The following is a 22,397-nucleotide window of genomic DNA, read 5'->3' as shown; positions in this document are numbered from 1 at the left end:
AGATTTTATTTTAGCAGAAAAGGCTTTTGACTCTTGTTACCCACTCTAACACCAAGTACAGTGTATCAGGCCGAGGCACACTCAAAACATTTGCCAACAATGAACAGGAATCACCCACTGATTTCAAAAGTAACCTACAAAACGATGAATGCCCAACTTACCCAGCCTTGCAAGAACAATAGGCATCAGTGATCTTGTCCACAGCTACATTGATGCTATGTTTTCCTGAATAAATTGAAAGCATTTTGCTGACGTGCATAATGTTGGAGGCATCGTGGCTCAAACACCTTGATGTCATCCAAAAAAGATGACATGAACTTGATAGTTCCTCTGTCTATTGTTGTAGCTGATATTTGGTGAAAATCCGGCAGAAATGATGGAATCGACTCAGAAATACTCTATCAGAATTGTGGAAGTGGAAGACCCCATGTTTACATAGAAACAAAGCACCACGAGGCTTTGTTTGTGAGACTTGCAGCCATGTGGGATTTTCTAGGTCGGTTGTGGGCGGAGCTTGGTAAGGTCTATTAGACCCTTTGCTTTGAAGCTGATTTCCTCATTCTTAGTACTTGGACTTTTAAGAAAGTTTCTGAATTCAAGCTAGGAGTAGGTCAAGGAGCTTACTACAGCTGCAAGTCAGTTTACGGTATATAAGTCATAATGTCACAAATTAGACCATCGCTACTTCTTGGTGAACTTGAAGGACTGTCTTGTTTGATATTAGTGCGTGTACCTGTATTCTAACTGATCCCAAGGCCTTGCACAATGACATTCAGAGTTTTTTTTCCTTTCAGATCTTGGACTCGCAGAACTTTGAAGACTTTTCAGCCACGCCTCTTGACTCTATGCAGCCCCAGGACTCCTCTCTGATCCCCGCCAACCAAGATCAGCCTGAATCCTCTGCCCTGGGCAGCCTGGGGCAGCATCTGGAGCTGGAGTTCCAGCTTGGCAGCAGGGCTGGAGCCATGGCTGCAGGGACTGCTGCAGATGCAGAGACAAGTAAAGCAGGAGGATTGGACTTTGCGTCAGTGGAACCGAAGCCGGCTGCAGGGATGGAGGCGTTGCCTATGGACGCTGAGACCCAAAGAAGGCTGTCACTTCAAGAACCACAGACACCTCTGGATTCACAGATACCACAAAGACATGGCTCTGACCCGGGGGGAAGCTAAAAGAAAGGGGAAGGAAAAGGGGAGAAGAGAAGTATCCATTGTTCCATACAGAGGCACTAGCTGGATCTACCACCTAAACCCTTTCAGGCGCTCACTTCTCACCTTTTCGGACAGAGTAAAGCCATGATAGGGGTCAAGGGAAGTATTGAACCTTTTCCTCTGCCACAGTCTTTGTCTTTGAGTCTCCTCTCAAGAAACATCCTGAGCTTTCTGAGCTTCAGAGTGGTACAACCTTTAACCAAAACCACAAGCCGAACAGAGGCGACTTCTGTCTCTAACCCGATCAGTCCGGTCTGGAAACTCTCAGTCAGTCGCTAAGGATAACACTTCTCAGTCATTCTGAAAAGACAACTAATTTATAGAAGAATCCCTTTACTGTTGTGTCCAGTGTCGGATGACTGAAGAGAACAAGACAACATCGGACAAAATAATGACAAACAAAAAAGTAGCCATTTTACGTCTTGCACTGAAAACCTTGATACGATGATTATTCTTTCTATATATGTCCAAGGCGCTTCCGATAAACTCACTGACTGGTTGTTGAATTGTAGTGTTAGCTGGCCTAACAGGAATCCTGCTGTCCCATTCTGTCATTGGTTCCATCCCCTTGATGCCCCGCCCTCTGCCCCCCCAAGAGGTGGAGCTAATGTTCTAATTTATACTCTGATCGAGAGCACACTGGATTGGCTGGTCCACACCTCAGGGGGTGGGAACTGGAGGGTTACAAGCCATGAATTCTCTTGAAGAACATATCAGCTGCCCAGTTGTAAACGTTGTACCCATTTGCTAGAGATCTGAATACGTGTGGCATGCTTGGGTTGTGTCAGTAACAGGTAAACTGGCAAACTTACACAGTTTCCATAAGAGCAGTATACCAAAACAGCTCCATAAAGACTTCATCAAGCAACTCCACAAACTTCTGTATGAGCTGTGGCCTTAACAAGGTCACCTGATCATCACCATACGAGAAGTGACAAAGTCAGCAGTGATTTCTGATGCCCGGTTGAAAGCTCATGCATAGAGGAATTCTAGTTTAACATTGTTGAATTTGCTACCTCAGATTTTATTGCTCTTTACTTTTTTGTTTTCACCTCAAGCACGCAAACCCTGAATATTTCTACCTTGTACATAATTAAGTATACGAGTTTGCCAGTTTACAACGACCAGCCGAATGCGCCATTATTCAATGTACAGTACAATATGCAAACACTGGCTAGAAGAAGGCGGATTGCGTGTGCTAAACTGCCTTGTGTGGTGTATTTGCTTCAACACATGGTAGAGGCTCACTGGATTCTCTTGTTGGGTATTTTTACCCCCAGACAAAGACAGGTGAATGATGCCTTGTTGAAAAGGACAAATGGATGGTTTGCTATGTGAAACACAAACCCCTTACAATGTTGCTTTACAGAACACATGCCTCAGTTACAGTGCTTTACCTGCTTTGGCACCATTTTACAAGACTGGGTTGAGAGGTGTGGTCAACATCTGCCTGCTGCTTTTTCCCTCATTTTGCATCTCTAGATACCAGTTACTTTATTTTGGAGCCTAATGTTCTTGGGCATGCACCCCATTTTTACATACAAAGTAAGCTAGCCTGACAAGAATTATCTGTTAACACAGTAGTGCAACATGAGGACTACTTCCTTTTATCTTCAAAATAAGTCTCAGCAACTACTGACCTTTTGCAACTACGTATCACATTGAGGAGAATGACGAACAGTGGAAGTGAGGATGGGAGTATTGAACTGTGATTGTTTTCTCAAGCTAAGTTAATTTGTCTGTAGAAGTATCACACCTAGTTGGGCCTCATAAAGAGTGTTATTTACAAAAGTTGAATATCTACCTTAAAAACTGTCCCATATCTTCTCCCTCCTGATGTGTTAATTGATTTGATAAAAACACAGACTTTAACTGAATACATGTCATATACCACTATGTCATAAACTGCAATTCCCTTAGACTAGATTGTATAAAAAATCTAGATGCTAACAAGGTTTTTTGGATATGGTAGGCTACCTGAAGGTGAGGCATTCTCTTCAGATTAGGCACATACCGTCTTCAAAATGCAATATTAGAGATTTCATTTTGAAGATTCTCAACATTGCATCCTTTGTGATATCCAATATTAATCTTACTAAGATTATTTCATATTTATTAAGTATATAAACGTTAATCTTATTACCTCGTAAAAAGTGTTCACTGCAAATCCACAGATAAAGCAAGGCCTCCCAGTCCTTATGATTGATGATTGCTATTTATTACTAGTCTATATTATCAGGCTACCAACTGTCTGTTTTTGACAATCTTTACAGGAATTAACAAGCTCATAGGTTGTTTGATGTCGGTCATGGTCGAGCGGGTCGCTTTCCGAAAAGGGTGACGTCATGTGCAAAGGGTCAATAACACTAACCTTCGTACCTGGGTGCCAGAAGAAGCCACCCGATGATAGTACCTGTATACACAAACTTTAATATTGTGAGATGTTGCTTCACCTCTAAGAACCTCATCTTGATAACCTTTAAAATCTTAAATCATTTCACCGGTTTATAAAACATAAACATAATTTGCATGACGTGTTCTGGCATTTTGATACTAGGTGTTAAGGATGGTCCAGTTTAGCTAATGCTAAATCCATTGGCATTAGCTCGTGGAATAAGCTATTTTCTACTTTCTACATTTCTGCTGCAGGTATAACCATTCAACAGAACCCCCAAAAGACTGTATTGTCCCTTTAAAACATTCTTTTAAGTCCAACTTGACCCCCTTTTTGAGTTCGAGACAAAAGGTCTAGATGCTTACAAGGTTTTTGTACATGGTAGGCTACCATCAGAGAGCATCTACTCTCTGTCTTTAAAGGTATCTCATCTACCCAAAGTGGTGAACACAACAAACATATGTTCAGTAAGTATGATGAAGATTACGTGTAGAAAATATTTAAATGTTAGCAGCATCAGGCATATCATTGTGAGCCTTAGCTGGTTTAGTAAAAATGAAAAACTGTCACCAGACCATACGACGTTGATCATGACGTATTTTGGATGAAGCCCAGGTGTTTATCCAGACACCCCAACACAGACACCTGTTGGGGATTACGTGAAATATTTCAAATAAAACGCTAACTTTTGAGTTCTTAGGATGAAGGAAATTAAACACCTATCTCATCACCAAATTGTCTTCCCTGATCTAAAATCCCACAGATTAAACTTCTGCTGCTGTAATATGCTGACGAGTGAAGGAAAAGTGTTGGCAAAGAAGTGCAATAGTCCTTTAAACAGTCCTGACCTGTAGCAGCTTGAGTACGTCTGGAAGAGGAAAAAGAAGAAAAAAAGTTCTGCACTTTATGTTATCATGCACAGCGCACATGTTTTAATGAAGACTCAGGAATGTGTCAGTCATGTCATGGGTGCCCGTTTTTCCTTTGTCCAACAACTCAAAATCAACCAAACAAGATACTTTAACAGAACTCATCGTTGGCAGAATTCCTCTTTTAACAAAGTATTGAGAAGTTGTTACTCTGCTGTTTTGTCTAAGTTATTTAATTTATCTGTTGTGGTAGATATATTTGGTTTGCATGTGAATTATGGCTGCAATCACTTTGTCTCGGCTGTATGAAGAGCTGGAGGACCTGAATGTTCTTAGGCGCTCTGCTTTCTCGTTACTCTGTTCATGTTGCTGAAATGTACACATACGCACCATTTTTCTCTACATATAATCAATACTGATGATCAGAGGTGGTTGATGTGCATATTATTTAATGTTAATATTACTGAATCACTTTGTGAAGACCAGTGAGAGCCATTTCCCTAAAGGTCGTCGTCCATGTCCACTTGTGTGCAGCTCGTGCTATGCTTTGTAACAGTGCACTTTAGTATTGAACCAAAGCAAGGAAATGCTGTAACCAACCATCACTGGTGACATTTTAGACCCACGTGTGACTCAGCTGAAGGAGTAAACAAAAAGGAATGGGACAATTTGAATGCAGAGGTCGCAATAACTAGACAAGACGTGACGAGGAAGATGTGAGAATCCGAAGGCTCCAGTGTGGAAACTGACTCTAGATTCTAGTATGTAAATCTGAATGAACACATCATGGAAGCCCAAAGCTGTGCAAATCTGACTTGTTCTTACTGCTGAAGCTAGCTGCTTGATGCTAACACCACTTCCTCATGTACGTTTGGCTGTGTTCATTATTTCAATGCCGTCATGGTAGATAAAAAACACGCCTTGTTATGCTTAAAAGGTTTTTGATGCATCAGGACAAAATAAAAATCATCTGAATTTTTTTTTTTTTATCGAATTCTAAAATCATTTCAATCAAACCTTAGATGTAATTCTACACTGGTATAAAAAAGAAAATTAGTTGTAAAAACAAATCCTCCCTGGTTAACATTATGTAGTGGAGTTTTTGGCTCTTGTGTTCTTTACTGTCATCTGCCCAAAGAATATGTTTGTTTGTTTTTTTTCCCAGAAGATTTGAGCTTTATTCAGTTTATGTTTGCAAACCAACATTTTTCTTCTTTGTTGAGCTGCTTTCTGCTGACAGGTTCTCTGATGCAGTCAGAGAACCTGTCTTTTTTTGTTTTGCTATGAAGTTCAACCAGCAGGGGGCACACTTCAGCTAATCTGCTAATGCAGGAGCTCTTTTTTTTCACTTAGAGCTTTTGCTAACTTTGAAAACATGAACATACAAGCCTTGGCTTACTTTGTAAATACTGAACTGTTCAGTATTTATTAAGTAAGCCTGCAAAAAAAAAAAAGCTATGATAATGAATAGAATAATTACAATAAAGACATTGAGTCAGAATTTAAATTCTGAATCTTCCAAACCACACAGTGGTGGGAAGATCATCTTTCCCCCGTTGGACAGATTCTGCTGCTTTTCTAAGGTCATTGCCGATATCTTTCTGACTTGACGTTGTGTTCAGAACAGAAAAACAGCTGAAACTCCTGCTTTTCCTGAAGACATCACTGTCTGATGATCAATTATAAAAGGGCTTTGAACAACGGGATTTTTTTAAAACTGTCACTTAGTTTTTCATTTTTTAATGGTTTATTTAAACAATTCAGACACTTTATTATGTCCTGATCCCAAAAAAAAAAAAAAAACTCTAAATAGTATAGTTTTTCCCATGATGGCACCATTATTCTGTCATGACATGGACTTCAGTACATATGATTAAGTGTATGGAAATATTTTTAAACACAGATACTGCTCCCCCATAACTGTAGCTTTCATTTTGTTTAATGTTCAATAAGTCACCTAGTGGCCTGAAACATGTCTATTCTTTCTGACCTCCAAACTAGAATGTGGTTGTTTTCCTCTCATCAGGCCTAGAACATGCATGACTTGGAATGCATATTACCACAATAGAATACAATATAAGTAATAATAAATGCTGATCATTCAGCCCACAGATCACTTCTTACACACTTCTGACCCTCTTGGCTCTTCCGTACCGCTGAGCTTTAATTTTCAGCTCTGTTTGACTTTTTATGAGTTCTGACAGGTTCAGGTCCTGTTTTTGTACATATTTTGATGACTTCAGTGGGGTTGGGTTGATGGTTGAGGGCTGGGAGGTTTTGGGGTGGGGAGTGGGGTTACACAGCACTGGATTTGCTTTGTCTGTTTTTGCCTGTACATACAAATTTCTATTGTAAAAGATTCAGCGGCGCTCATATAGCCGGCACTATGCAGAAACTATGAAGAAGAAGAAGAAAAAAAAATCCTTTGGCATGCTCTGAAATGCAGAATTTAATAGGAGAAAACGTAGTAAACAAATCTTTGCTCTAATTTCTTATCATAAAGAATTACCTGAATTAAAACAAAACAAAACAACAAAAAAAACAAAAAAAACAAAAGGCGTCTGTGGCAGATGATGATGAGGGTCGGAGTGATGAAGCTGAAGACTTTTCTTATTGTGCGCATTTTTGATTGCATGCTGCACTGAGAATCATCCGGAGATGTGAAGGGTTGACGCACAAAGCGGCTAATTCTTGCTGTATGCTTGCAGACTGTGCATAGAGTGAAAAAACGATATTCTTCCAGCTTGTGGGAGAGTCATATTTATATATACACAAGTACTAAAAAAATAAATAAGTAAGAAAAACAAACAAACTTCTGAATACAATGTTATATTGTATCTTTGGTTTTTCTGAGCAGGATCTGCTGTAGGTGGATGGATGGACTGGGCAGTTCCTACAATATGCAGGTGTGCTTGATTCCCTCTTGGCTCTGTCCAAGAGTCGAAAATATTCCAAACAACGCTGGCCCACTTCTTCCTTTTCTTTTAAAGCATGTGGGTTGTTCAAATCTGTTAGCAATATCAAATTTCAACGTGATGTGGAGGTTAAATGTCCTCTGGTAATTTAATACAGACTGTTTTTTTTTTGTTTTTTGTTTTTTTAACTCGTCCCCTAGAATATTGTCTAACCACTGAATGGCCCATGCAGGGCTTCCACAAAGTAAATGATTTATGTGAATAAGTGAGGAAAGTCGAAGGGGAAAACTGTGACGCTCCAGGTTCTGATTGTGCGATAGCATTATTAATGGTTGAACTTTCTAAGATTTCAAAAAAAAAAAAAACTTTCATTAAACCTCTTTTAAAGCAAATTTGTCCATTTTGAGTTATTTTTTGTATCATCTAATGGATGTCTAAATATTGTCTTTCTTCCGTGAAGCAGAAACTTTCAGTTCGATTTCATTTTGAAGGACCAGTTATCACTGCTTGGTATTCAGCCTGCACAGGGTGGAGATGGGCACCTCCCCACAACAAGATGGCGTAGAGAACGGAAGCATGTAGATCATATGACAGAGTATTGGAGCTATTGCAGATTTCTTTTAAATGAAAGAAGGAAAAGTAAATTCTGCCAAAATATCTCAAAATTTCTAGAGAAGACGAGGGAAATTCTTTTTTTTGAAAATTTGCTAGAAAAAAAACTCAGAAATTTTTCAGATTAAACTCAGAAATTTTCTTAAAAAAAAAAAAAAAAAAACATGACAATTTCTGAGTTTCAAAAATGTAAAATGTTTTACCTTTGAAACATTTCCAAATGTTAAAAATGTTTCGGAATTATAATCTTTCAGTTAAATGTAACCAATTGCTTTGCCCCTTAGAGAAAATTTCATTAGAGGTTAGTCAGACAATTCTTTAACACGCTTTAAAAAATTGGTTCCATTATTTTCATAGTATCAAAGGACTGCACTGTAGCACCAACCTAATTTATAAACCTTCATAAATTGGATGTTTTTGTTCATAATGTTTCTGCCTCATTATGTCGAACTCATTGAAAAAGATTATCAGACATAGAAGGCTGACTGTTTGGTTTAATACAGGACTTTGTACATTAAAGTACAAATCTAGAAATCTGGAAACAAACTACTAGAAGAGTCCTTTTAAATCTGGACAAATAGTATTTTGTCAATTAAAAAATGAGTAGCCCTAGGTTTCTTTTTCATTAGACAAACTTAAACATAAACCTTGATCTGTTTATCTGTCCATTTCTTCAGCTCTCAGCAGAGAAATCCTCTGAACAAACCCATTCTGTTAAAATGAAAACTATGGCCATCCTTTTGAATGGTAACCTTCTCTACAGTAACTTAGGAAGTGTCAATGTTTTGCTTCGATTCTACTGGTAAAGGTTTACTATATGAGGCATAAGAAAACTACAAATCTGCTTGCAAGCTGAAAAAAATATAGAGGGACTGGCATGAAAAAGAAAAGTTTAATAAAACTCTTTTGCAATGTAAAAAAAACCATATTTTATTCATTCACACAGAGTGGCGCGAAAAAGCATTTCCGCTTTGCAAATTTCTTGTGTTTGGAGATTTATCCCTCTGAGTGTCAGATAATCAAAAATATATGAGCCAGCAACCGCAGACATGAGCGAAATATGCTCTCATCCCAAAACACTGATGTTTACCATTCTCACCACTAGATGTCAGTATAGAATCACTTTAATCAATCTTCTTCACTTTCTCCAACTTTCATGTCTTAATTTAAGTTTGGCATGATAAATAGCCAGACACGTTTTCAGTGAACCTCAGGCTTGCTGTCCAGAATACTAAGAAAGTGCCTGCATTGAATAAAAAGAGGAACTCCGCTGGTTTTATTTGATGCATGAAACAAATAACTTGGTTTCACAGCGAGCTGAACACAGGAAAGCCTTTAAGTTTCCGCTATTCAGCTGTGAGGTACAATATTGTCTCTGTTTACTGCGCTAGATGTAATTCCCTTCAACCCGGTTGACATTCCTGCGTCAGGGCGGGCTTAGGGCGTGTTCTTGGGCAGCGGCCGCTTCCAAAGGCGTTCCTCCCGGCGATTGGACCGGCGCCGTCCCGTAAAAGGAGTCAAAGTTCTTCATTGTTCGTGCACGGTGTCTGTCAAAAGTCCATTTGGCAAGAAGGAAGAAATGACCTCGGACTCAGGAGCTGTGGCTGGACAGCAGTGTGGCCACTCAGAGCTGAATTGGGAAGCGATTGGATGAAGCCGGAGCCAGTCAGTGTACGGGCTTTGTGATTGGAGGCGTGGCGTTTCCGGGGCGGGGCGGGGTGAGTCTGCAGGCCTGCAGTATGTGTGCGCTCTGCGGGGTGGGCGGATCGTTAGCTGTGACAGCGACGCTTGGAGACTTCCTAACAAAGCTGTCAGAAAACAGACAACTAACGGTGAGTCCGACTCAAATATACAAACTAGTGTTTTCTCCTCGTGTCCGTGAGAAAGCGCCGTTCGCGCGGAGTGCGAAGGCCTCGCGCGGACGGCTGCGCTGTTTGCAGCAGTGAAATGACGGTGATTTTGTGCTGTGTGATCTCACGGCGTGCATCACAGCGGCTGTGGATGGGTGTAGGTTAGTGCTGCATTCGGGTGCTGCACGGAAACTTTTACTTTCTGACAGGCGCTGAGAACAAAGATGCTGAAGCAGAGGGCGAGCCCCGCCTCGGTAGGTGACTTTTTGCAAAAGTGTCGCTTCTGGTAAGATCTTCACGGTTTTTCTTCCTCTCTGGCTAGGAGATAGGGACGTTAGCCGAAATTCCCGACTCCAGTAGAAGCAACAAAGTGAAGTCAGAGTACGAAGCAAAGTTGTGCAAGTTAATAGCCAGTCTGTAAAAACAGGCGATTCTTTACTGTTTGTGAGGAGGAATTCTGACGTAAGAAGTAAAAAGTATGTGTGACGTAGCATTGCTAATACAGATACAGCAGGTCCACGTGCGTTCTGCAGTTTGCGCTGTGGAGTCTGAAGAGATGCTCTCTCTATTGTCAGGACTGTAATCATTGGCAGCTTTTTGTGCCACACCAGTAGCGATTCCTGCATGAATGGCGCTGTGGGCAAACTCCTCCTCCTTCAGCCCACCATGCATATCTGCTCCATAAACAAAGCAGTAGAAACTCGTTTTATTACGCTAATTATTAACGTTTTACTAAGTAGAAAGAATGTGTCTGACATTGATATTCCATTAATATTTCTTTGAGAAAACTTTCCCACATACAGAGTAGAGATTTCACAAATTAAAAACTGTTTCAAAACACCTCTGATTGATGTAGAATAAATAAGTGCTGGTTTGACAAGTTTATTATGTATTGTTCTTTTCACACTTGTGCCCATTTAAGGGTTTCAAGATGTTAGCATGAACTGAATGCATAAATAAATATGTCCAAAACATAAAATTAGAAATTCTCATGTGTTCATGTAGCGAGAAATGCTGTCTACTGGTCTATAACCCCAGTTGTTTTAATGCATCAGACGTACAACAACAATGGTGGATTACGTGTTCTTACTTGCGATGCAGAACCTCATAGGTCCAACATGAGTGGTTTCGAAAATGTTTTGGAAGAAAATGTTCTCGTGTGGGCGAGGCCTACATGAGTTAGCTTTCACATGTTTGAACGGGTAAAATTAAGTTCTTCTGATGAACTGATTTTATTTTTTTGAATAAAACCCCTTAATAGTCTTCTTCTGCGTGGAGTGGCAATCTCTAATCAGTGGTGACTCCTACTGTGTGGAAAGGGAACTGCAGTGACTCAGCCAAACGTAAACGCATGGAAAGGGTGGATCAAAATGTTTTCTCATTGTTTGGACATATAAACAATTTCAAAAAGCCATTGTAAATTTATTTCTCTTAGCCTCATGGTTTCTCTTTATTTTGCTAGCTGTCTGGCTGTTAGACTTTAGTTCTGCCCAGCTTGAAACTGGCCAGTTTCCACCTGCGGGACGGAACCACTGCACTCATCTAAAGGAATTGATCTAAAGAGGAATTACAGCAGAGAGGATTGTCCTCCCTCCCCTCCCTGTCATCCAGATTACTCCCCCAATCCTCCAGATTACAGCAGAGGAAATAAGAGGTGGGACTGATGTGAGGCTGGGAATTCATTATGAACCCGGTCCAGTCACATCCCTAAATCATTTTGATGCTCACACTAATGCAACTCCACTGCAGCAATCAGGTTTTAAGGCCTGGCCAGGTTTCTGTTGGTGGCAAACCCCAGAGTTACCAGTGAACAGCAGCAGCAAAGTGTTTGTATGAAATCCAAACTGAAAGTGGGAATGAAGCAGCTTGGATTAAACCTGTTTGTCCCGGGTTGTCATTGCTCCCATTTTGAAAGGTACAATCATTAGTATCAGGATTGTACTGGCTTTGATGAACGCTGAAGATGTTTTCAATGTGGTGAAAACGAGCAGCGGCAGCAGAAAACCCAACATCAACATTTTCATGTTGGATTGGAAACATCAGAACTTTGCCTTTTGGGAAGTTGAGAAAATTAATGGAAAATATTCAAATGCACCATGTGTTTGTATATCCCTTTTAAAAGATATTCACGCCTCTTGAAGTTTTTGTAGGATTCACCTGGGCCAAAGTAGCTCCTTGTGAAGCTCCACTAAATTTCTGAGTGGATTTAACTTGACGGTTCTTGCTGCTTAAGCTGCTGCTTTTCCTACCACATTTTCTCCTTCCATCTAACTTTTTTATTTTGAGTGGAGTCTGAAGTATTTTTCAGTGAATGAGCTAATTAGTGTGACACCTTGAGGACCCAATATTGAACAATTTTACTTCTAATTGTCTGAGACACTGATTTTTATTTTTTTTCATTATTGAAAAAAAACAACAATCAAAATGACAATAAATTGAAAATAAGATAAAAGCTTGAAATATTTAACTCGTGACAAATCTATACATGTTCTATTGGACTCAGTAGCACATGGTGTTGGGGACGCTTTGGCATGCAGGCTGATGGAAATATTCTGTAAAACAAAATTTAGAAAATCATGAATCCTTTCAACTCCACTTCAGTTTCTACAGTGGTTCATGTTGGACAATGTGATCAAATCCAACCCAGTTCAACTGGTTTGGATACTTTTAACAGAATCCACACATCATGTCAGATATTTACAGAAGAATTCAGTTTTTATTTGATATATTTTTTGCTGCTGTTTGACTCTTTACGTCGTTCCCGACTTGCAGCGCCTGCTGTGGTTATCATTTCGGCTTCTGTGGAAACTGCTCTGCGTGGCCATGACCAATGCAACATGCAAAACCAGACTGAAGATTTCCTGTCAGTGTCCTAATTAAAGCAAGCGTGCCTTTGCATAAAGCCTCCCGATAAGGCCCAACACGCCCACATCCATCCCAAATGGAGTTAATCTTCAAACAGGCCAGGTGTTTGATTCTTTTTACAAGCCATAAATAAAGGCAAAAATACACACACCGGTCAAAGGTCACTTTTTTACCGAGTGATGTACTGGTGAATTTGGATCCAAAACAGATGTGGATAAAAAAAATACAAATCTGGAAATTCCTAGAATCTCCACCATTGTGTGAAGCTAAACCAGATGAGGAGAACCAGTTCACCCGCATTCAGTCTGCAGGTGTCACCACAGCAACACCGGCGCGCACGTGTGGCACTGGCTTACACTGCAGAGATGAATGTCTCATCCTTAATGGGACAAATTAGCCTTAATGCTAGCCTTTGTGTTGGGAAGTAATGAGCCTGTGGGCTTGTCGCGGCTCGTTGCCATGGTGAACTGGTTTCCTAAGTCCTGAGAAGCGTCCTGGCTTGTGTTCACACCCTCGGCCTCCCGTACCAAAGAACTGGCAGCTTTTTGATTGTCCTAAAATAAGAAAAGTCCAGAAATGGATGAAAAATCCACACAGAAAGTGTTTAAAGAAAAGAGTTGAGTGTGAAGCTGAGTGGACTCGGCTCTGTAACTGTGTTACTCACTGGAATCAAAGCAGCAGCTGACATTTGACCCCCCACCAAATCTTAGTTAAAGTTTTACTTGGGTTTAGGACTCAGTGTGTGACATAAACAAAATCAGTTTGTTCAGATCAGACTTGCATCAGTGTAGCAATTGTATTTCTATCTACTTCCTGCTTTCGGTGGATTTATTAATGTTCTTTTTTCTTTTTTAATCTGTTTTGTAGTAAGCAGCCCTGGGCGGACTTGGTGTTCTCTTCCAGGAAGTCCAGAGAAATAAATGATGAAAAAAGCTCTAAAGGGATGGATGTTAAGATACAGACGTCATGTCTTTGGATAAGATCTGACGTGTGTTTCCGCTTTTATGATTTATTATATCAGAAGAAAATCCGACATCATCTGGTCCTGATCAGGCCGGGAAAATAAAGTAACCGTATAACTTAGAAAAATGTTTCATCAGGTTAATTATTTTTACTAAAGTAATGATGTATAGGTATGGAAGCTAAAGCTAAGAGCCAGTCAGAGTCAGGACCAGATGGAAGAAGAGTTCTTCCATGTTTACATCTGTTGATTTTCCCACTGGGAACTGTGGTAGTTCATAGTGGGAAGATGACCCACAGAGGAGCTGCTGTGGAAAATAACTTCTTTTTGTTAAATGAATAAAAAGACAGTGACTAGTCCATGGTTTTCTGTCAGGAGAGGGGTTATACGAGTTTAAAACTTAAGACGGATTTCTGAATGAAAATATTTTCTGGAGCACAGCAACTTGTTGTGAGGTTCATAAAACTAAGTTGTCAGGAGGGAAGTAAGACTGGTGGAAGGGGAGTCTTCTGAGGAAAGGAGTGAGGAAGTATTTAAACAAATAATAAGGTTCCCAGAGTTACTTTAGAGAGATTCTGAATTGTTCCTCGGCTGTGGAATGTACTGACCTGAAGTAACCCCACCCTCCTTAAGGTCGCAGGCTTCCTGTCGTCTGCAGGTTCATGCTGCTTTCAGGGTCGTCCTCGCCGCAGCAGGATGCTCCCTTCACGGACAGCAGGAGGCTTCCTCCCAGCCTCCGTCTAGGAACAGGGAAGCTCAGGAAATCCACCATTGATTAGTTTCCCAGAGGGCAGCTCAGTCTGACAAGGACTGCTCTCCTCACCGAATCAGCAGAATCAGAATCGCTACGAGCGACTCAGAAACCTAAAGCAGAAAAGAACCTGTTTGTTGCTCAGTTGTTCTGCAGTGTGCTCATTTGGATATTATGGCTGCACCGATTGCACCTTTCTGACAGAAAACGCCGATGTCATGCAGAAAACTGCAATCGGTGCAGCCCTAGTATTATTATGCACTTTTAAGTGTTAATCGATAAGTATTTGGACAATCAATTCAGCGCTCAAATACAACTTTTGGACTTTAGGAAGCCCAAAGCGGGTCTGTTATCTATCCAGACCTCTCAGTCTTGTCACTGGTGATAAACTGGGTCCAGTTTGATTGGAGCTCTTTGACTGTCATTTAATTAGAGAGGCTGTGTGGACCGGAGCTCGGCTCAGGAACAGCATATCTGATTGGAGCTGGTCAGCATGCAGTAGCGATGTGGCAAATAGCTCCAGTGTGGCCGCTCAGGTTCCATGACTGGGATTATTGGAGTGACACTGAAACAGCAGGAGAAAATTCACTGTATAGAGTACAGAGTATAGAAAATAATTGAGATGTGGGTTAGAACAAGGAATGCAACAGTTGTTAACCGTGTCACGGATTTGTTTGTCAACTTTCTTTCCTTCCACTCAACTTTCCATAGATATGGTTTATACAACTGGAATAGTTTCCCTGTCGGAACCACGAACTGCACCGCATGTTGGTTCAGTCGATAGATTGGGGAGGAGAGAGTTTGGTTTCTCTCTATGACCCTTACAATCAGCTAATTACAGCCTGTATTAGGAGGTTCTGAGTACTGTTTTTCTGATTTAACAATTTTACACAAAAATGACCACAGAAATGTTCATGACCAAGCTCAAATAAAGACTTCAGCAAGTTTTTGAACATTTCAAAGGTGACAGAAAGACATGCTGCCCCCACTTTCTTCACGAAGGAGACAAGGTTCACTAATCACTTGGTCTGGTTTCACTTCTGTGCTTTCAGCCAATAGTTGATCACTATTGATCTTTATCTGGCTGGAAGCCATAAGATGTTGAATACACAATTAGAGGAGTGGTTGCTTGGAGAATCCCCCACTTTGACAAATGACCCTTATCTGATGTGACCATTATCTGATGTGTGGCCTCTCTTTACCTTCTGAAGCCCGTCTGACCTTTGACACTCATTGACTGTCAAACATAAGTCGAGTCTTCAGAATGTGCTTCTATTGTTTTATTTGAGGTCGAGTGTGAAACGTGAAATAAAGTTAATCTAATAATGTCAGAAGTAGGGTTGTTACAAAACAAAGATTTAAACTGCCAACATAAAGGAAAATAGAAATTTTTTTGAAGGCATAGGTTCTTTCTAGTTAAAAACAAAAAATATTGATTACAATAGGACAATATTTTAGCCTCCCTTATTGGGGCAAATTTAGCCTGGCTGTGCAATTCTGCTTGAGACGTAAAGGGTGGTGGGGGGCTAATATACTATATAATATATAGAGGGTATATACTTCCATAAGAGCGGGGAGGGAGAAAGCAACAGAGCTAACCTGAGAGCGGGCGGCAGAGTACGGGATATTTAAGGGACACCCCTGCTAAGTTTGTTGCCTATAAAGTAAACATCATCATTTGGTCAGTTCTCTGAATATGCCTGTCCATCTCCTTAATGTGTGTGGGTCAACACTGTGTTTGCATTAGGTGGATGGGAGGAGTTGGGGGTGAAATTTCATGTCAGCAGCTGATTGAATTGTGATTGTGAATGGAATGATGGAGGGATGCGGAGACTAGAGGAAGGATGGGTCGGTACAGAGTGAACCATCCGCTGTAATCCCCTGTGGCAGCAGCAGCAGCTGGACCTGTGTGTCAGCAGCCAGGCTTTACTGCTGCCAATCAGCCTGCAGGGAATTACACAACAGGACTGACAGCTGGACGTCACACAAGCCTACCTATGTATAGGTAGGCTTATGGATGCTTTAAACATCAATGGGCAGATCATAAATAAAAAATTCTCACATCTGCTCGCGAATAGCCAAAATTCAAAAATACTTGATAAACCCACTTAAAAACACCAGGAAGTGCTTATTTTTATATTTTAAATACCTTGTATATCTTGATGTCCTACAGTGGAACCACTGCTGCAGAGGGTATCTCATGTCTCCACTCTTTGGAATACAGTCAATCAGTGCCAAAGGGAAAAAATGGCACTCCCGGATTGATTGCTTTGCAATATTGTGTTAAGTAGCATTACACCAAGGTATTTCAGCTTCCTAAGCTGCATTTTCTTTGAATATTTCATATATGCTTTATGAAAAAATAAGCTAATAGGCAAACTTTCCATGAACAGTTTGCACTTATGTTCCAAAGAAAACTGAACTGCAGGGGGTCATTTTTTCAAATTCTTTTATGATTGACATTAACATCCTGCAGTTAGTCTACCCATAACAAGTTCCTGCTGAAACCTGCGTTTCACCTATGACTTCAAATCTTTCTCCTTAATAAGAACTCACTAACATTTATCCCCTTCAGACTGTTCACTTCAAAATGCAGACAGCTGATTTGAAAATGAGTAAGGTAGAATAAGGTAGTTACTGCACTAAAGCAGAAATCTGCAGGGAAAACTTGTAGAAATAGCCAAATTTCTGAATGAATTGAATAGAAATCTTGTTTGGAGGAAGCAGAAATATCTGAACCTGTTCCTGACAGAGTTCTGCTTTGCAGACATAAATGTGGTCTTTATTATGAAGCTGCTGGTCATTATGAACCATTAACACATCACAGTTCACCAATGTCCCCAATTATTAAATAAAATGCACCCTGGAGCAGTAGAGTGTGCATGTCTCTATCAGAGCTGTGGTTCTTTTTATTGGTAGCATGATGTCATTGACAGATTTAGAAACTAATGGAAGCCAGATCTAATGGCTGCTCAATCCTTGTGGCAGGATCTCTGTTTGGATTTGTTCTTTTTGAAGACTTTAGTTCATATGTATGTTTATATTGATATATCATCTGGTTTTAGATTCTGTGCAGCGAGAAGGACTTATGTTCTTGCCACTCTCCCACTTTCCAGTTGTTAGGAAGCAAAACCAAGGCAACAAGTTTTTTTGTTGTTGTCGATTTGTATTAGCAGCACATGATTAGCATCCTCAAAGCTCAAATAACAAATACGCTCAAATAACTTTCCAAACCGTATGGCCAGATAGATTTTAGGAGTAGCAAAAGCAAACGAAGTGGATTAGCAGAGCAACAATCTTCAGTTAGAGGCTGCTTCAGATTCGTTGAAAGACTGACTGCTACCAGAGATCCTTCTTGTTCCAGGATGAACAAAGCATTCATAGTTGAAATACATGGCATTTCTATTGGGATAAAGTTAGCTTAAGAGGTTTACTATCAATAGTGTTATGTCTTTTTAGAAAATTGAGCTATTAATAAAAAAATCCATTCTGGATGTTTGCAGGCCAAACATTTCTGCTCAGAGGAGGAGAAAGAGGGGGAGTGGGCGGAGGGGTCAGTCACAGTTCAGACATGTCTGTGATAAACGCAAGACTGAAGGGAGTGAACCTTCCACCGTCAGCTCTGTTATCGCTCAGTCCTTTGTATTGCATGCTTTGCCTTTTTTATTCCCTTGCATTCACTGAAAACATCATCTTGCAAAGCCTTTGGATTTATATTTGTCAGTTGAATCTCATATCTTCTTAAAAACACAACGATCAGGTGACTTTTAGGGGAATTTTACAAAGGCTGGGACTTTGGTTCGCTAATGCAGATCCACCTGGTTGAAGATCTCTATTAGCATTAGCTCTAAAAGCAGTCTTCTCCTAATCAATCACTGCTCTTTACATCATGTATAATGCATGTCTTTCAGCCAGAACCCAGTTAGTCATTTATCACACTTGAAGGAAGCACTGTTCATGTATCATGGACATGTGGTTTTTCTTCAAATAGTTTTTCGTATGGAATTGGTTTTATTGTGGCAGACCAGTCTGCTGTGTTCACCATGCAGGAATGTGTTAACTACTGTCTGTTTTGGGATTAGAGTTTGACCTCAGTATCTGTGTGCATGTATGCATGTGTGTGTGTATGCGAGTGTGTGTCCGTGCTGCTTTGCATTCCATCGCAATGTGTAAAGCCTAGTATTTGCAACAATAGGGCAAAGAAATGCTCAGTGTGTGTGTCGGCGAGAAAACAAGGACTTACAGGGAGTCCATTCATGTTGATGTTCAGTGTGTGTGTGAGAGAGAGACAGAGAGGCACGGTGTGGCATATGGGCAACACTACCTGTCTCTCTCAACCTCTAATGGGTTCCAACAAGTGCTGAATTATAAAAACTTCCAAGTCCTGAGAGGCTTGAGTAATTCTGTTACACCATGCAGCCTCCTGGTCAGACAGTAAACACTGGCTCTTTGACTGGACCGGGCCCTCTGTGGGCTTCATCAGTGTACAATCCAGCACCAAACACACACGCACGCACGCACGCACGCACGCACGCACGCACACACACACACACACACACACACACACACACGAGTACAAGCAGTGTAGTTCTGAGAAGGTAGCCAAACGTCAAACGCATTCTGGCTAATTTGAACAAATCAGGAGAACACACAGCATGAGATGTGTCTATATTTGCATGTTTGAGCTTTGATTTAATTTAGTTCCCTTTGGGATCAATAAAGTAGTTTTGAATTTTGAATTGAATTTAATGACTGGTTTTAAAAAAAAGTATGATGCTTCGGACACTAGCTTACTAAAGTACCAAAGTTTACGTCAGTAAGCTGCTAGCAGAGTACGCTAGCAATACTGAAATAAGCTGGCAGTAAATTTCCAAAGCATTTTACTATGCTTAAAAAATGATTTAGCTTCATAAGTATTGATGTTGTTCATATGGATGCCTCTTTACTCATCTGAGTTGCTTTAGATGGATTTTGACTTAATGCACAATATGAAGTACTTGTGTTTCCTTCTGTGTGCTGAGCAAACACTTCAAGTGTTGTCATTCAACTCAGTGGGAAATACACTTAAAGGGCAAACTACACACATGAATTGACAAAAGAAGTATTTTGTAGATATGGTTCATACATAAGTGGTAAAATATCTTAACATGCTCTGATGCCTGAACAATCTGCTGAGATGTCTCAACCGCTCTTTAACGTACAAACTGTATTTTATTAATTTCTTATCGACTTTTTACGGCTCTGTGCTTTCTCTGACTTAATTTTAAAATCTCAATAACACAATATGACAAGCAAATGATTGTAGGGACCCTCAGATGTTTGTCTTGCTAAAAGAAAAGGTGCACCGTTTACGGACATAAGAAGTCAAATATTTTCTATTTTGTTGTCCTGAAAGCTGTTGTGTTTATTCTCAGGAGCAAGAACCAGAAGTATCTTCAAAAACCTATGCTATATGTTAGCCATATTTAATGGGTGAAGGTACTCAAATTTGTTTTTGTGTAAAAAAAAAAAAAATCTGGATGTTTGCAGCCTTCCTTACTTAGAAATTAAAATAAAAGCTGAAACACGTGGCTCATTGAAGAAAAACGATTTGGATCGTACCAAACATTTTCAATCAAAGTTGACATGTAATTTTTATTATAAAACTCATATTTAAAAAAACATAATAATAATAATAAAAACAAACTACAAAGTGTCTCCATCTTCATCAGGATAATTTTCGAGAGGGCCAAATTTTGATTTGGACACCCTGATTTAGAAAAATCTATTGAACCACCTCATTAAAAAAACAAAACAAACCCCCCCCATAATTCTTTCCCCTTCTGTACCTATATACTGCTCTCATTTCACCTGAATGCAACCTTTTTTTGTCCCCAATCAGAAGATTACACAGTAGCCCATTGTTCTATCTCTCCTGCTGGTTTGCTGATAAGTTTTAGAGGTCGTCCTGATTTTACATCACCTGATTAGGAAAGCAGAGCTCTGAGTTCCCATCACATCCATCCTACTGAGCTCCAGGGGTTTCCCATGGAGCTGCTGGTTACACGGGAAACCCCTCACAGGCCCACATGACTGCTGTTATTTATATGTAGGGAGAGGTTTGTAGAGATGTACTCCCTCATTCTAATAAAGCGACCTGCTTGCATGCAAAGCAAACTCACCAGCTTCTTTAATGACTCCCTCTAAACACACTCATCTGGACTCTCTGCTCTTTTCTTCAAATTATGACGCTGTTGGATGTGACTGGCAGGAATGGTTGAAATGATTGATCGGATTAATCATGATGAATTGATTCATTTAGACATTGATCAATCGTTAACTGGAAAATTAAGATTCCAAAAAAGTTTATTTGCTGAAAAACATGCTCAGAGCAGTAATCAAAACAAAACAGTACAAGCTATAAACATGTCTTTTGTTTAAAAATAAATACATCTTTAAATATAAAAATATCAATAAAAATTTCATGTTTCACCTGGTTCAAACTCATTGAAGGAATGCTGTGTTACATTGTTGCATTGTTTGTTTTGTATCTAAAAAAGGAATTGTAGTATTTGAATTTTTAAGGTATTTCCAAAATTGTATTTAAAAAGGCTGAAGACATTCTACACATATTCTACAGTAAAATCTGTTGAATGTACAAATTCAACGGATTTTGAATCTGTTGAATTAATCTAATGATTGATCACTTAATTATTAGAATAATCGATTGCTAATGTAATGGTCAGTTGCAGCCTGAGTTGAGTGTGTCTTTGGGAGCAACGTCACAAGCTGACCCTACGGCATGATGGCCACATTAGTTGACTTCTGTTTTTTGGCCTTTTAGTGTTTGACATCATCTCTGATGTAACGGGGAGCGCAGTGTCATTGAATCATCTGTGACTCAGCGGATATATGCGGTGGTGCTTATTCATTGTTACTAATATGTAGAGCGGTTAAGGTTTGGTTAACAAACGATTCCATGGTTTATGGTAGAGAAACCCGATATGTGGGTTTAATCAGAAAAAAGACATCAAGTTTGTACTTGCAGAAAAGAAGGGAGTTAGTTTAAGCAGGTGATGCTGCTGGATCTCTGGTCCTGTGTGGCCTCTCAGGCTTGAATTGTCCTGTTAAAATCACTCCAATTTCAAAATGCTCTGAAGGGTTTACAGAAACACTATTTCATCAGCCTGAAATCATTCTTGCGTTTGAGTTACATGGTTAATTCCAAAGAAGCCAGTGATTATTTGTGCAGAAAATTGATGATGGAGGTGGTGCGCCACCATTTATCTTCCCGTATGAAGCGTGTGCTGAGTACAGAAAATGTGAAGTGTTTCTGTTCCCAGTCAGAAACGCTGCCGGTAAAACAGACTAAGGATGAATTAATCACCTCAACTGTTGTAATATACCAGCTTTTCAGCACCTTTTGCTTTTTTCAGTCTCGAAACATTTTGTAAAGGAAGATAATTGGTGATGCATCATTTCCTGTATTGATTTATTTTATTGTGGTTAAAGATTTATAGAATAAAAAAAAACCACTAAGACCTTTTTGAGACTGGAGTTCTTAGTCTGCTTTATTCTTGCTGCCTTAATTGACTAATATGGATTTATGCTAAAGAAAAATGTAAAGAGCGTTAACTTCTGTAAAATATTAATTTTCTTTATGCTCTTAGGAGAACCTCACTTCAAAAATCCTTAAATTCAGGTTCCTTTATACTAATATGCTATTTGGAATTTGAACAGTTTTACATTAAAGAAAGTTATTTTTATTGTTTCCATTTAGAAATAAAATCTAAAACAAAATCAAGAAGTGTGTGTGTGCAGCAGTAGTCAGTCCTAAACCAGCTCAGCTCAGTTTAGGACTGAGTGAGACTCCTGGCCTCCACCTCTGTCATCAACATCTCTACACCCGTCTTATTCCTGGTATCTGCCGAGCCTGACGGAGGACATGCCACCATCCTCTTACATAAACATCTGGGTGTGTGGGCGTGTGTG

General features: G+C 39.9%; 2 protein-coding genes across 13 annotated transcripts in view; both read left to right on the top strand.

The window, feature by feature from the left end:
- Positions 1-7,758, top strand: part of kcnh2b (potassium voltage-gated channel, subfamily H (eag-related), member 2b) — a 192,224-nt gene extending 184,466 nt beyond the window's left edge. For both annotated transcript variants that reach the window (XM_055037476.1, XM_055037475.1), the window contains one exon: positions 795-7,758. In XM_055037476.1, coding sequence (XP_054893451.1) covers positions 795-1,169 — 375 coding nt within the window. In that variant the 3' untranslated portion in view covers positions 1,170-7,758. The remainder of the gene's footprint in view (positions 1-794) is intronic.
- A 1,779-nt stretch (positions 7,759-9,537) lies between these two features.
- Positions 9,538-22,397, top strand: part of LOC129364504 (microtubule-associated protein 4) — an 88,777-nt gene continuing 75,917 nt past the window's right edge. For 6 of the 11 annotated variants that reach the window (XM_055037160.1, XM_055037158.1, XM_055037154.1 and 3 more), the window contains exon 1: positions 9,539-9,831. The gene's annotated coding sequence lies outside the window, so the exon portion shown is untranslated. Of the gene's footprint in view, positions 9,832-22,397 lie in introns of all 11 variants that reach the window. The other 5 variants (XM_055037155.1, XM_055037161.1, XM_055037159.1 and 2 more) reach the window with 3 other exon arrangements.

This window comes from Poeciliopsis prolifica, unplaced genomic scaffold, assembly GCF_027474105.1.
Source record: "Poeciliopsis prolifica strain line A6 unplaced genomic scaffold, Auburn_PproV2 SCAFFOLD012, whole genome shotgun sequence".
NCBI classification, from domain to species: domain Eukaryota; kingdom Metazoa; phylum Chordata; class Actinopteri; order Cyprinodontiformes; family Poeciliidae; genus Poeciliopsis; species Poeciliopsis prolifica.
Note: the sequence above shows the minus strand (reverse complement) of the source record. Positions and strands in the feature narration are given on the sequence as shown.